Genomic DNA, 16085 nt, shown 5'->3' with positions numbered 1-16085 from the left:
ATATTTCTAACAGCTGTTCTTGGTAAAAATCTTTTATCAGATTCTTCCTAACACGCCATAAAAAAAGTTAAATGCTCCTGGAAATTCTGAAGAAAACATTTAGATTTTGTTTATGTGTGATGGAAAAGCTTGCTAACCTAAGCCACTGAAATTAAGAGCAGATTTTTAATGTTGTGTTAGGTAGAGGGTCGTGATGTTGTGACTTCACAGTGCAATGCAAACCATATAAAACAAACTTATCCATTTCTGATAATTTCAAATTGCTACTTTAATCAATAATTATTTGTACTATAATTTAATTACTGTTTTTTTACCGTTCTTTTTCTCCTTTACATAAGAAAATAAAACCAAAAAGCAAATTTTTTTTTGAAACATAAAATATTTTTTAATTTACCTTCCTTCAACCATTTCAGAAAATTTTTTGATTCTTCTCTGCTGCATAAGGTTCTGTTCTTGTTTGAGCTGTTCATCTGCTTCAATTTGTCGCATTTCTTCAGCTCTCTGTATAACCCTTTCAGTAACCTTTCGCCTTCGAGATTTCCAGTTATCCAGATTCTAAAATTCAGAAAAGAAATTATATTCTGGTACATATTATTTGGGTACAATAGTTTGAAAAAAGTAAAATTTTTTTTAGCCATATGATAATAATGAATAAAACTAGATAAGGCAAATAAAGCACAAGTAAATATAAAATAATAGCACAAATGAATTAGTACAAAATTATTTATTTATGCTTTATTTATGTTGTCTAGGTTTATTCATACTTTGTAATAAGTATAACCCATCGCCATTTAGATAATGAGTATTTCCACATGGAATAAAACTTATAATGCAGAAACTGTATTAAAAGTATGTGATACTGAAGAAGACCAGAATTTTCAAATAATTGGTTGCGAAAAATTTAAAGAAAAATTCAGAAAAAAGTTTAGAAAGCAATATTTGCCTATTTAAAGCAGTTTAATAATTTATAAATTCCATTTAAAATTTTTTTCACAGTAATAACTTATAAGTTTAGGTTTACTGTTAGAGTGATAACTGCAGCTCATGTAAAATTTACAAAATAAAAATTCATATTTAAAACTAGTAACCGACTTTTAATCTAATAACTTCAGTTGCTATAAGAGCCAATTATTTATAAGCACAAGCCAGAAATGTAAGTTGATATGATGAAATAATTGTAGTACAGATAATGTAGTAGGGTAATCACTCATTCAAAACAGTAAATTTAATAAATTCATCTCAATTTATTCAGATTAACCATTCTACAAAAAAAAAAAAAAACATTCCTGCATGGCTTATGGAAGTTAAAGCTTCAAAAATTTTTGACCAACAGCATGATGATTGGAAAAATACCACCAGCACTGCACAAAAGTAACCTTCACTTATTGTATACAAGTTGGTACTCATTGATCTGAAGTTGAATAGGATTTAAGTTGCCATTGAGGTTCAAACCCCAGTTCCTAACAATAATAGCTCAGTGCCTTTAACCATTAAGTCATCATAGCTCAAACATTCTCATATTAATCTGAATTATACTAGAACTTTTACTTAATCTTTTATTCATAACAACTTATTATTTTGAAGAACTAGAAAATATTAGATGGATTTTATGATCATGGCTCTTTATATAATATAAAAAAACAACCAATGAGAAATAAAATTGTTATAGAAGATATAAAAATTGATATTTTTTATAAATACAACATATCCCGACATTAGAATTGTGTACATTTAAAGCAATTTTCTAACCCACAAACTTTACCATCATACTCTGCCATTATTGAGTGATTTAACCTTTTCTTTACGGTTGGTGCAACATGTGGACCACATATGATGGTAGAATATGGTACACCGTAAGCAAAGGGTTAAGCCAATAAAAATGCAATTGTTATTTCTCATTTTTCAATCAAAAAGTTATAATAATATTTTAAAAACCTTTTGTAATATACTAACTGATTGCCATTCCTCTTCTCCTTCTTTTAGAGCCTCTCTACAAATCTTTACTTCTTTAGTTAGCTTTATTTGCAGTTCAGCCTGAAAAAAAGATAAGAAATATTACTTAAACTTATTTATGTGCATATTAACTGTCAATGTAAGCAACTAACAAAGTTATGGTTGAGAACACAATTAAGAATTATGTGTAAATTTAATACATAACTATAAAACCAAATAAAGCATGAGAATTCAAAATAGATTAAAAATTTAATTTTTGACAGATAAACAAACTTGTAATAAAATTTGCATTACAGTTAAGTAAACCAACATAATAATGTTAATTTAATGCATAGTTATAAAAAATATTCATCAAATGAAAAAACAAAAATTTTAACATTAAAGCATTAAAGGAACTCTTAAAAAACATATCTGGTTTGAGTTATTTTTAACTAATCATACTATAGAATTTTTTTCACCCAGGGTAAAGAAAGGCTAATGCCACATGACATTTTGCGGTTTTACTAAATGTACACAACAAGCAACAACAAGTGACTAAATAAAAAGGCTTCTAACATACCGTTGGTATTGTACCAAAATAAGATAATCCAGTTTAAGACACCTGTTTTGAAATAAATTAATGTTTTAAATTAATGTTTTGTCTTATTTTAAGAGTTCTGTAATTTCAACCCTAATAACAGATTAAACATACAGTAAGTTATAGAGTTTAGTTATAGCAATGCGAAGCTGTAGTTTGATAATCTAGTTATAAAAATAATTAACATAACTTGAAATCTAAAACAATAAGAGTTTAAGTACTTTACCCATAATATTACCCAGAAAATGTTAACTGACACTTAAAGAACAGATAACTTTTTTTTCTTCTAACATTTATATATACAGCATATTTGAGAAGGAAAATAAAGATAAATAGCTGGATGTCCAACAAATTTAATTACACTGAAAGCAAAAGAATTAAACGTTATTCTAGTAGTATTTGAAACAATGTTAATTCAAGGAGTTTTAGGTTACTAGGGACTCCATAATTTTTTTAAAAACATTTAGTTTTAATTATCTTTTGTGAGGTTTCAGAATGATTGTCAAATTAACAAATAAAATGGAAATTGCATTATTATGATAGGCAATATAATTACAATAGCTTACTTCTTAAGTTAGAAAAAACTTTTTAAAATATGAAGAAGAAAAAATTAGTAGCAAAAAAATGCACTTTTTTCATGATAAGGCACAGTCCTCTCAGCTGGTAGATTAGAGCTATACTTGTGAGCTGCAGTATTCTATATCATGTGCTTTATGAACCAGATGTTCTATAGCAGTGATAAAATAAAGATATAAATAAATGTTGCTTAGTCAAATAAAATCTATTTAAAATACAAACCTTTTTATATAATGGAGACTGAACCTTTACAAATTGTAGGGGATTAGAGGGTGGTTTAGGTGCTTTTGTGGCAAGCCTAGTGGGAATGTATTCACCCATTTTTGGTTCATTACAGAGATTATTTGAAATACCATAACCTCCGCCAGAACTACTACTGCCGCTGCTTTCAAGACTGTCCATAGAGGAGGAGCGAGCATGTTTGTTATCTCCATAACTTTCACTTGTAGGTGTTACAGATTGCCAAGACTGCAGGGTCACAGTTGCTCTACGAGGGACTACAGGAGGAGGCTGCTTATTTGAAGCTAGATGTTCACTTTTCTTTGTTTCTTCATCTTGATCAGACTGAAACAGTGCAGTACTGCCAGGCATTTTTAACCCAGGAAATAAAATCTAGAACCCTTCAAACCCTTCTTATCATCCATTGAAAACCACTTGTTAAGTCATCTAAAGAAAACAAAAATTAGATTTTAAATTATGAATTTATTCATTATAAATAAAGTATATATGGAGAGTGTTTTCAAATACAAAAATAAATATTAACAAATGCTAAAGCATGATCCTGTTTATTTTGGATTAATGCTAAAGCTTAATCCTGTTTATTTTGGATTACAAAGCTACTATCCACACAGTCACAAATTCCCCCAAACATCTTTGACTAATCATTTATACAAAAAAGCTGAATATTCTGAAATCTAACAGATCTTCAAGATAACTAAATATCCATGTAATATTTATCAGAAATCCAGGGGTCACAATTATGTGATGTTCAACAGATATTTGGATATTGTGACATCTGCTGTATATCCCAGAGACATCTGACTGATTTATGTGACTTACTATTGATATATCCAGCAAATAATATTGATATCTAAGGGACTTCTTTCAGATATTGATTTCTATAATCTGGAAATCGCAGAGATGTTCTTATTTCACATTGAAGAGTTAGCCTAATCCTTCAAAAACATGATTATACTAAATTTAATGACCTACTTTAAAGAGAAAGTTTAAGCTTCACATCCCATTAATTTTATGAACAAAATTACTACGAATATTATAAAATGTAGATAACTAAACTCATAATGTTAGATTATTTAATTTGGCAGAACAAATTTATGAAATTTAAATTTTTTGATAGCAATTTTTATATAAAAACTTAAACTTTCACAAATAATTAATAATTTATAAACAAAAAATATTGGAGAGATATGGAAGTGTAAAATAAAAAGTTTTATGATAAAATTTCTTCCTATTGAAATGAAGTTTTATCATAATAAGTTGTTATAGCTTATTATGATATCCTTCATGTAAAGATAATATTATTGCAAATTAAAAACATTCAACATATGAAGGCAAATGACTACTATACCTCAGAAAGATAAAGGATAAAAGAACAATGTCCTCAAAACATGCATTGGTTGCAAGCTTTTTATAAATTGAAAGATTTATAAAAAAAAGTTATTAGTACATAAAAGTTAAAAATATATTAAATATAAAAAAAAACATGAAACATTTTGTTTAACCCTTTCGAGCCGACTGTCACATATATGTGACAGCAAGAAACGCGCTCACTTCCCGGCCGACACACCCGCGTGTCAGAGAGTTTTCTCGTTCACCCCCGACCGTCACTTATTTGTGCCAGCGTTTCGGAACGTTTTAAAAAATGAAATTTCTTCCAAAAGATGGCATTGTATGTCCATATGGTTTCAGATACATGTAGATTTGACCTTCTACTCAAGATGAAAGTACATTCACGTGGTTTTTAGGGGAAGGAGCGGAGGGGGGGAATGTTTTATGAGGGCTCTTTAAATTAGCACGTGATATTTATTTACAGTAAGTAAGGGAGTTTTTTTTATCTCTCGCTACTTCTGATTTTCGGATTAGTTTTTAGTGGATAATTAGATCTTGTAGGCTTGAATTTTTTTTCTTTTTACCGTTAGAATGTCGAAGCGTCGAAAATTTTTAACTGAGCTGTAAATAGAGGAAATTATGCAAAATATTTAAACTTATTAATATTTATATTACATTTAAACAAGAAATAACTTAAGTAAATAAAGTATCCATAGAAATATATATAAAGCATATGTCACTTAAATACTCTACAGAACAATATTAAACAACGCGCTGATATATCGGTAATTTCATGGAATTAGGCTTAACATCAAAAAGCCCTCCGGCCCTGGGGAGACACACGCTAGAGAGACTGCCGGCCTCAGCGGTAAGCGCGCTTTCGCGCTTTGCGTCGCGAAAGGGTTAAATAAAATTAGTTGTTTGTGGAAGGTGTGTAGTTAAAACAGTGTGCAAAGCTAATTTTTTAGCAAGAAAAAAAAATAAAATATCTAACTAGCTACAAGCAATTCAAATTTTTTTTTCTTGTTTTACCTGAAAAATTTTTAGCTTTGGATATTATGACTCTGGAAACCTTTTTGTATATTTTTTCTTTAAAGTTTCTTTGAAAAAGAATGCAGTTTCTTAGTAAATTATCAAAGAAATTTTTGTTTGTAGATGAATAAATATCCTACTAAAAAGTAGAAAAGCTGGAAATATGTATTATTGAAAATTCAATATTTTCTAAAAAATCTGAGCAATTAAGAAACAAAATATTTGCAAGAATAGTTCAAATATTTGTTATTGAAACCATAAGAATTTTTCTATTACTTATTTGAAAATTGCAACAATTAGTAGCACAATAAAAATTAATTCTGTCTCAAATTCAACAGAAAAACATACTGTTTATTTTATATTTAATGTAAGGAAAATGACCACTGAAATTATGAATAACAATTTTACATAATGTTATTGTTTATTTCATGCTATTTCAATAGTATTCCCTTTTAACAAAAGCTTTTTTAGGCTTTTGGAGACATTTTATTTGGTTAAAAAAGAGATAAAATGAAAGCGCATTTTTTAAAATTAAATAATTTACTTATAATTATTACAATAAATTTAGTCGAAACCTCCAGTTATTAAATTTTTCAACATCGATAAATTTGTTTGAAACATAATTGAGAGATGGCGACACTAGTACAATAAATTGTTAGAAAAAGCTCCTAAGTCTGTTCAGTGGAAAGATAAAAAGATCCTTTTACAACGGAAACAAAATACGATCTGCTGTTTTCCCTCGATTTATTCAGAAAATATATTGCTTCCTGATTCAACAGTAACGTTATGAATGTTTCTTGTCACGTGACCAGCATGATAGTTTGACTTAGAAGTTAAGTTCGATAAAACTATTTCTGACCAATCATAAAGCAAATATTCTCCGTTTAATGGCAGTGGAGGAGAGAAAAAAAGGGGATCGAAAGATAAAAACTTGATTTCAATATAACAAACACTCCGTGACAATTTTATGTTAATATTAAGCTGATTGAACAATGGTATACTAGTTTTAATTACGAAATGCACATATTTCGAATTACTTAATTGCATTTATAAAGTAATTTCGGGATTAAAATTCAAAACTATGATTCGATCTTTATCAGTAGTCGCTTTTAATTCATATTTGTTATCTGTTACTTATTACTCATAAAAATAAATTGCCAATATTTAATTAACTATCATTTTCTACAAGGCAATTGCAATTACATTATCTCATTACAGTTCTTTATACGAACCAGTGGCGTACATAGACTTAAGTGTGCGCCCTCTCCTGCAAGATTTTATAAATGCTTAAACCAAATTTTTAACCCTATCTTTAACCCAAATTCTTAGACTTAACCCAAATTTAAAATTATTAGTCAAGAACACTATGAAGAGACATTCGGGTATTTATAATAATTCATTTTATAAAAAATTATATATTTTAATTTAAATAATTTTTATTCAAATTATTTTAATATTAATACGGAATTGATAATCGCAATGGAAAGGCGGAATTAAGAAAAAGTACTTAATTGGAACATTGTATACTATATTGAAATGAAATTTGTCTTAATAATGCGAGAAAATGACTCACTTAAGGGTTAATTTTATTGGTAAAGTGAATTAAAACATATCTTATGAAAGAAAAAAATATTTTTAATGTGATAATTTTAAAATAAACATCTGTGTTTCAGACACAATTTTTAGTTCATTAGTCAACTTAACAATATAGTTGCATAAAATTAAATTTTTTTAAATAGAAAAATTTATTCAAAACTTAAGGAAACCCAACTGATACTTTTCAAAATATAAATATTTTCTTTTTATAAAATAAATAAATAAAAAAGATTTATCGAAAAAAATAGAAAGATGAGGAAAAAGTGATGTTTTTTTTATCACATCACGTAACACAAAAGTGTATTTTAAAACAAATTAACTGAAATGTTAAATTGAAATGAAATTAAAGAAAATAAAAAATGGATAAATATTTCATTGAGCAATATAAATGCGAATTAAATATTTTAATTAAAGAAATTGTATGGGGTCTAAAATGATTTAAAATAAAACAAAACACATTATGGCTCAAAATAAGATGCAACATTCAGTTCTGTATAACTTTAGGACATATGTATTTTTCATCTTTATTTTCATTCATTCTCGGCTACGGATGTTTTTCTAGTTTTGTTCCTCATCTTATAAGCGCCTATTTTTGAGCTTTTCAAACATGTGGATTGTTATATCCAATTAGTATAGATTTGAAGCGAATGGAGTTTTTAACACGTTGAATGCCATGCTAATTTTACATGTCTTGCCCGTCTGGCCAAACTGTAAATAACTACAAACTAAATTTGCAAATATGACAGATTTTGCTAGTTTTTAAAAGGTTTAAAATGACACATCTGGAAAAAGTGGTAAATTATATAGATCTACGAATTGTTTAGAAATAGTGGTGGATAAAAATTTAGTAAATTGAATTTATTAAACCAAGAATCACAATTAATAAACTACCACTTGAAAATATTTATTCGCTGTCCGGAGCAAGTTGGCATCTCTGTGTATATAAATAAAACTATTTTTGTGTGTTCCATATTTTATTAATTTCCTCAAACCATTTTAGTAACGATAATAATATAAAAGAATTAAAAGCATTAAAATTTTACTCGAATTATGTGTTTCTAATAATCTTGACTTCGCCGGTAACCGGTAACCCCCGTGGCGCTACGAACAAACTCAGTGCAGGTCACCGGTGACTCTCATGGCATTCAACGTGTTAATCTAGTAACCTCTTATTTATAGTTGATTTATGTACACAACGCGTAATTTTTTAACCCTTAACTCGACACTTCTCAAAAAAGAAAAAATAATAATAATTTTCATATGCAGGATTGGTCGAGGAATCGGGAGAAATACAGAAAAATAATGTTAAAAATTTTTGAGGGGGAAAAACATTTTTGTCATTTTGCACAATGTTATAAATTCATTGATATCCAAGGTAAACAATAGACTCTTTGCAATAACAAACACAAAATCATCAAAAAACCTATAAAAACTGAAATCTAAGAAATGAAATGACATAAGCTTCAAATTGCAATAATACCTAAATTTTACCGCAATGGCAGGAAGAACCTAGCTAATGAAGCTACACGCGGAGCATGTCCTTCAGCATAGCACAGATAAGTCTATTCTTTTATAAAAAAAACCTTTACAAATGCGTAATGCAGATTTCAATCTTAAATTTTAAAGGACATCAAAGAAAATTCAATTCTAACTTATGCAAAAGCGCGCAGTGAAGGGTTGAGAGAGAGACAAAAAATCAAGAGCTTTTGTTTGTAGAACTTAAAATAATACAATGAATTTTCGATGAAATGGTGAAAAAGTTACGTTTTTACTTAAATTATAAAGCGAAATAAGTTTCCTTTTTTTTAATCCTTCAAGTGTTGCTGAAACTTAAAGTTCTTTGTTCATGATTATTTTCCCACGTTTTTTACATCATCAAATTGCTTGAAATTTGTAAAACATTTTACAATTCATATGAAAAATAATAAAACGGAAATGTATGAAATTTAATTTTAGAAGTTTTCTAAAGCACTAATCGCCATACCAAAAAACCAAAAAAATGATGTAGACTATTTAAAGCATGCAGAGATGCCAACTGCTCCGGACACGCCAAATTAATTTAAAAAACAGTAAATAACCGCTAACTGAAATTTGCAAATATTTGACTAATTTTGCTTACTTTTTGAAAGGTTTAGCATGACTGAACTTTAACAATGTGGCGAATTATATAAGCCTTCGAATTATTTAGAAATAGTGGTGGATAAAAACCTAATAAATTGAATTTATTAAACACAAGAATCACAATTAATAAACTACCACTCGAAAGTATTTATTCGCTGCCCATAGCAAGTTGGCATCGCTGAGTATGGTCATTTTTATTTAAAATAAATTAAAAAGGAAAATAATATTGGAACATAATATTTTCAACTATATCAAAAATTTAAAAAAAATTTTTTTGAAATTCTTATGATTTATAGAAGATAAGGGTGTATTTTCGTATACTCTTTGTAAAGTACAGCAATAATAATAATAAAAAAAAAAAAACGAAGTTTTTAAAAATATCTTTTTAACTCAGGCATTGATCATGTCGTTTTTACAAAACGAGTGATAACTTAATTATTTCATTAACATCATTAGTTTCGTTGGCTTCAAACGTTCATGTCCACCATAATCTCTAATTAATATCTTTACACTGATCTAAAATCTCTAGATAGCGATTCTTTAAAACTAAATGTGGTAACTAATAATAACCACCTTGTTTATGACTAAAAAACCATTTATTTTAAAAAGGCAGAATTTTTGTTATTACAAAATGTTGCATTTACGCACTATCCTCAGGAAATTAAGAATTTTTTAAAACTGAACTTAAAAAAATTCGACATTTAATAGTTCATTAAAAATAACAACACTTCATGTAATTATAGATTTACACTTGAATGGGACCAATAAAAGACATCAGCTACGATAATGTTTTTTTTAATTTTTATAACCCTTATTTTTTTTATTTTTAAATTCAGTCAAGTGTTCTATTCCATCCCCTGTTGAATCACGAAATGTGGTTTTGTCTGAAAGTTGGATCCAAACAAAAGAAAGTGTTCAGCAAAAGTATTCAGGCCACTGCAGGCAACAGGGCAGTATATCAGAGAGTGAACGTTTAACCTAGTCTATCGTTCATTTTTTATTCACAAAAGAGGATAATCTTTTGTAGAAAGTGAAAAGAATTGTTTGAGAAATAATGTATGTTACTGGTGATGCCGCCCCGCAGGAAGTTCTGAGGTGAGAAAGAGACAATGAGAGCTTTTATTTTGATATTTTGTCACAAAGGGAAAGACAGCAATTATGTTTATACAATCTTTTAAATGGACAGTGGCATTAATATTTAAATGTCAATCTGTAACAAGGCTAGGTTAAAAAAAAGCAATGGTAAAGTGATAACCTAAATAAGGTAACAAACGTTGTCACATTTACTAGAATCTATTAAGTACCTATATCGCCTGGAGTAAATAAATCCGTTACTACATTTTTACCTTAATGTTTCTATGTAACAATGTTAACTCTTACAACGGTGAAGATGCTTTTTTTTTTCACCGGATAACTATCGGATGAACAACTAATGTTGGATGGAAATTAATTGATGAAATAAAAATTTTCACTACTAACGTTGATTCTAAAAAAAATTTTTTTTTATGAATTCTTCTAAATTATCTTTTGATTTAAAAGGGATTTTTAAATAACATGACAACTATATCGCAACCTATTATAGTACCTATATCGCAAGAAGTAAATAAATCAGCTACTGCATTTTTACCTTAAAGTTACTATGTAACAATTTTTCTCTAACAACAGATAAACGACGAGGAAAAATGCTTTTTCACCGGATGAACAACTAATGTTGGATGGAAATTAATTGATGAAATAAACATTTTCACAACTAACGCTGATTCTAAATAAAAAAAAAAATTTGTATGGATTCTTCTAAATTATTTTTTGATTTAAAAGGGAATTTTAACTAACATGACTTTTCTGTTAACGTAACCACTGTTTTCATGATGGTTTATACGCTGATATACGAATCTTTTTTGTTGAGAAACTGTAGCGTGATATAAACAAGATTGTTTTTTGTTCGTTGTGAAAAGAAGAGTATGCATGAAACTAAAAATTAGATAGAAACCTTGGAATGGAAATTGAAAAAGTACGTTTCGTCCCAAACAGTATTTAAAAAGCCACATATTTTACAACCACGTATTTTACACTTTTTAAAATCTTTTTTCAAAAAAAAAAAAAAATGTGAATAATTTAAATTATAGGCGATACATTTCCTTTTGCGAAAAATTACATGGCTGATAATCAATATTTCATTATTAATGAACCTTTTATAACGGATATAAAGATAAATTAAAAGAAAATATTTTTTTCAATTTTAAATTTAAAAATTGTATTTATTACGCATGGTAAATAAATGTTTCGATTAAAATAGTGCAATAAATATTTTAATTCACTGAATGTTCTAATATAATAATAAATCGAAATTAGCTGAGTTTTATGGTAACCAATTTCAAGCAATTCGATGTAAAATAGTCGCAATGTAATGCAGATAATTCTCTACCAAAAAATTCCATGAAATTTTTCAACATGTAGAAAATATTTTAGACTAATACTTTTCAACATTGGTTGTTCTTCGAAGGTTCTGTCAACATAAGAAATAACTCTTTTTAGCAAATAATGTGTTATTTTAGTAATTGTGACGATTTTTTAATAGTTATTTATGATTGTTATATCAGATTTTGTCCATATTAGTCAGCACCCTTTAGCTTATTATGAAAAAGGTGCAAAATATCAAGATTAAAAAAATTCACAGTTTTGCAAAGCGTTGGCGATCTAGTTTTAAAAAGTTACAGCATCGCTGTATTATTTGGCAAAAATTGAGAATTATTTATTGATTTTAATGTCTTTCACGTCTAACTTGGAAAAAGCTCGCCAAATTCGTGAATTTTAATATACTTTTTTTCTTAAAAAATATATTTCAGCCATTTGAATGTTGTTCGCATATAGTTTAAAATTAAAACTTCTTTTCCACAGTGTGAGATTTTTTTATTATTTTCCTTTGCTGAAGAGTTTCGAAAGTGGATAAAAACCATTAAACCGAATTTGTAAATTAGAAATCAACGAATCTGTAAATTAGAAATCAATCAGCGATAACAGAACCTAGAGAAGCAATTATATTGAAAGACTCGAAGGAATTCATTTTGGAGAATCAACAAGATGATGAATAATGTAAAATACAAGACAGAGAAGTTAATGGGAAGTACTAGTTAGAAGAGATCTTCAGGCTATTTGATTGCAGGTTTAGAACATTAATGATATCTCGGGGCTTAATGATCCATTTGCACGAAAGCTTTACTTCAAATTGGAGTTATTTGTTAAAGTTTTATATAAGCTTTTATTAATGGAACATGCCAAAAAATTTTCCTTTCAAAGCATTTTTATGGTGGAAAATTATGTAAATCTAGAATAGTAATTTGCTGATTTTAAAAAAATGTTTTTAAATTAATTTTTAATTTTATAAGTAAATTTTAGCTCATTTTTGTTGCAATTTTTCGAAGAGTAAATATTGAAAATAAATTTTTTAAAACAAAGTAGCTGGAAATAACGTGGTTCTATGGATTTTCTTAGGATTTTTTGACCGTCGTCTTAGGATAGCTCTTAAACCATACTGTGCTCCACGTCAGATTTCGCGAATAGTGCTTTGGCAACTTCTATTGCTAATGCTATTATCGCTAAAGCAGAATTTCAAAAAAAAAAACTCATAAAACAAATTGAACAAGTAGCTTATCAGGCAAAAATGACAATGAGATAAAAAATCTCTTTTTTTGATTTTTCTATTGCACTGTAGATTTCAGAACAATCATAATCGCTTAACTTTAATTAAAATTGTCGGTGGCATTATCTCTTCTCTCTTGACATTTTATCTCTCTGAAGCAGGGTTTGAAAATTATATTGCCCACGACATTAAAAATTCTGTTTGAGCATGTGGGTCTGTGCAGCATCAGGATGTGGGTCAGCTCGACATTACATTATTATATAAATATTTGTATAAACATTATCATATCATATCATATCATACTATACTATATATCTGTGTATGTGTGTGTAACATAAAAAGCTTTAACAAATCTTTAACCAAATTATAGATTATTTTATTGCAATGAACGTACAGTTATAGAGTGCAGTACCAAGATCCAAGCAGAATTAGGCAATTTAATATAAAGTAAATTCTAAATAAATTTTAATTATTTTCTTCTCAACTAAAATATTTTCAGGGAAAAAGACTGAAAATATTTATTGAATACCCTTTTGTACTCACAGCCACAAAAAGTAGTCTATAAATAAAATACACATTTCTGAAGAAAGTGGTTGTTAATACGAAGTGAATATTTATTTCTGTTATCTGCTTCAAATAAGCACTGCGCTTTGACTTCAAATATTTATATTATCAATACATTATGGTACTATTCCGTTTCAGCAAAATAATTCTAGTAGTTAAACACTCTTGCTATAACGTTTTTGCTTTTTGGGCAAGGGAACAAACATTTTAAAACTATGATAACTTAGCTAATTATGATTAACAAGCTGCACAAATTAGCTAAGGTTTATCTTATAAACCTGTACTGACTTAAGCCGCATTACGCAAACAGCTAAGGAATATTGAATACGTTAGTAAAAATAGAAGCAGCAAAATTGAAAGAACTTAGTGCAAGAATCCAGAAAGAACTAACTTTTAAATGCATTTTTTACTGTGGACATTGGACAAAATAGCTGTTTCGAAATGCTAGAACCAGGCACAAATGTAACAAACAACAAACAGTATTCTCCTATATACTAAATAGTCTGAGAAAAACTATCTAAAACTATGTCTTTTTTCTAATTTCATTTGGTTTAAACTATCAAATTAAGAACCCAGACTTAGTGTTCAAACTCTCTATTTTAACCGAATAAACGAAACGTAATAAAAGTAATCCACATTAAATTTATCTCTGATAATCATCACAAAAACAAAATGTCCTTTAAACAAAGAATTGGAAGAAATAACTTACCTGAATTTCTTCTATGAATCACATAATCTTTCGAGGGTGAGAATTAATGTAATTGACATGACCCCCAAAGGAGAACAAAACAGAATGTTTCGACGATTTCCAAACCAGAAGCACTCAACGTAAATTGAAAACAAACGCTTATCTAACTTTTCCCATTAGCAAAAAGTCAAAAAAAAAAAAAAAAAAAAAAAAAAAAAAAAAAAAAAACCTTACCAATGACTCGAAAATAAGGTGAAAATAATAAATAACAATTTTATGCCGCTAGAAAAATTAGAGTACTTAACCATCAATAAAATAAACAATTATAATGAGTTATCTTGCCAAAAAGCAGGCATTTCAATTTTAACTAGTCACGTTTCCGTTAAAACAAAACTACCTTGACATAATTTTATGTTAGTTAATAAATAATGGTTGTACCAATGGTAGATAAATATACTCTATAAAGTATTCCACAACAAACGATAACAGCATACTAGTGAGAGTGAAAGTTTTTTTTTAAGAGAAAGAAAACAATTTAAAAAAAAAAAAACAAGTAGCCTATTTTTTAGTGTTCAGGCTGCTTTCAATAAAAATGTCAACTTGACAGCGAGATTACAGGTGCTTTCTAAGAGATATTTCTTAAATTATGCAAATAACGAACATAGTATTTTGAAATCGTGAATAGGTTGAAGATGCTTACTCAGCTGGGAAAGTGCACCGACTTTTATTGAGAACAGTTATTACCATAATTTTATTTACTGAAAAACGCTGGTCTCTAAAATATTTTCTGCAACTGAAAGGATTCCGGAAGAATGTTGTTAGACTAAATAGGTTAAAAGACAGTTTCATATAAAAAAAAAAGATGAATAAAAATCTCCCCTGCGTAAACACTCAGTCTGATATATACTTGGAATTCATGATTTTGAATATCAATTTTTAGCTGCAGCTTTCGAGAAAAATTACTTTCTTACTTGGTAACTCAGAGGAAGGTTTTTTTATTTCTTCCTATACCTTTAATTAGAATTTTGATGTACAATAGAACAAAAAACTTTCCATTATCCATGTGATTGGTTGGAAATACAATCAATCACGGATCCCAATTTGTTAAAAAATTACCAAATTTAAATTTCTAAATGAAAGAATTTTGCCTCTGTTGCATAACTTAAGAAATAAGTGACAGATGGTTTTTCTAAATCATATTTAAGTAAATTGCAAATTAGTTTTCGAGTTTAATCATTAATGAAAAGAAATAAAGATCATGCATTTTCTTCATTGCTTATTAACAAACTTCCTACAAGCGAAATCTATAAATACCTATTTTTCAATTAAACTATTCATGTCATAACAATTTTGGGGTTTTAATTTACTTTAAAAGAGACGCTTAAGTTACTCGTCAGTTGTCAAATGCACTTGAAACACCTTTTTACATTCCGAAAATACCACTGAGATTTGTTAAATTTAAAGACTAGGTAAAAAAGAAGTTGAAGTTGTTAAGATTAAAATGAGCTCTTTCCCTGAATTTTTCAAAATAAGGAATTTTCTTTCACTAAGCCTTTCAAATTCTAAGTTCTTTATAATTAGGATTTACCGCGTTTCATGGCTAGTGGCGTAGTTTTGGGGAACAAAACTAGACAGATAATTAAATTATACTTTACTTGCTTAACGAAATACTTACTGTACGGTAAGTAGGATGCAGACGTAAAAAAGCTTTCATTATTCATTTCTTATAATTTAAACATATATATATAATTTAAAAGGGAATTTTAACT

The 16085-nt window shown here is 28.1% G+C and overlaps 1 protein-coding gene across 6 annotated transcripts in view; it reads right to left on the bottom strand.

Annotated features, from left to right (window-relative positions):
• The window catches only part of LOC107438138 (serine-rich adhesin for platelets), a 113272-nt gene that overhangs the window by 26520 nt on the left and 70667 nt on the right, over nt 1–16085 (bottom strand). For 4 of the 6 annotated variants that reach the window (XM_071188228.1, XM_016050341.4, XM_071188229.1 and 1 more), the window contains 3 exons: nt 3329–3772; nt 1954–2034; nt 395–555 (listed from right to left, as the gene is read on the bottom strand). In XM_071188228.1, coding sequence (XP_071044329.1) covers nt 395–555; nt 1954–2034; nt 3329–3697 — 611 coding nt within the window. In that variant the 5' untranslated portion in view covers nt 3698–3772. Of the gene's footprint in view, nt 1–394; nt 556–1935; nt 2035–3328; nt 3773–16085 lie in introns of all 6 variants that reach the window. The other 2 variants (XM_016050338.4, XM_016050339.4) reach the window with 1 other exon arrangement.

Source organism: Parasteatoda tepidariorum, chromosome X2, assembly GCF_043381705.1.
Source record: "Parasteatoda tepidariorum isolate YZ-2023 chromosome X2, CAS_Ptep_4.0, whole genome shotgun sequence".
Classification (NCBI taxonomy): domain Eukaryota; kingdom Metazoa; phylum Arthropoda; class Arachnida; order Araneae; family Theridiidae; genus Parasteatoda; species Parasteatoda tepidariorum.
This window is presented reverse-complemented; position numbering and strand designations above follow the sequence as displayed.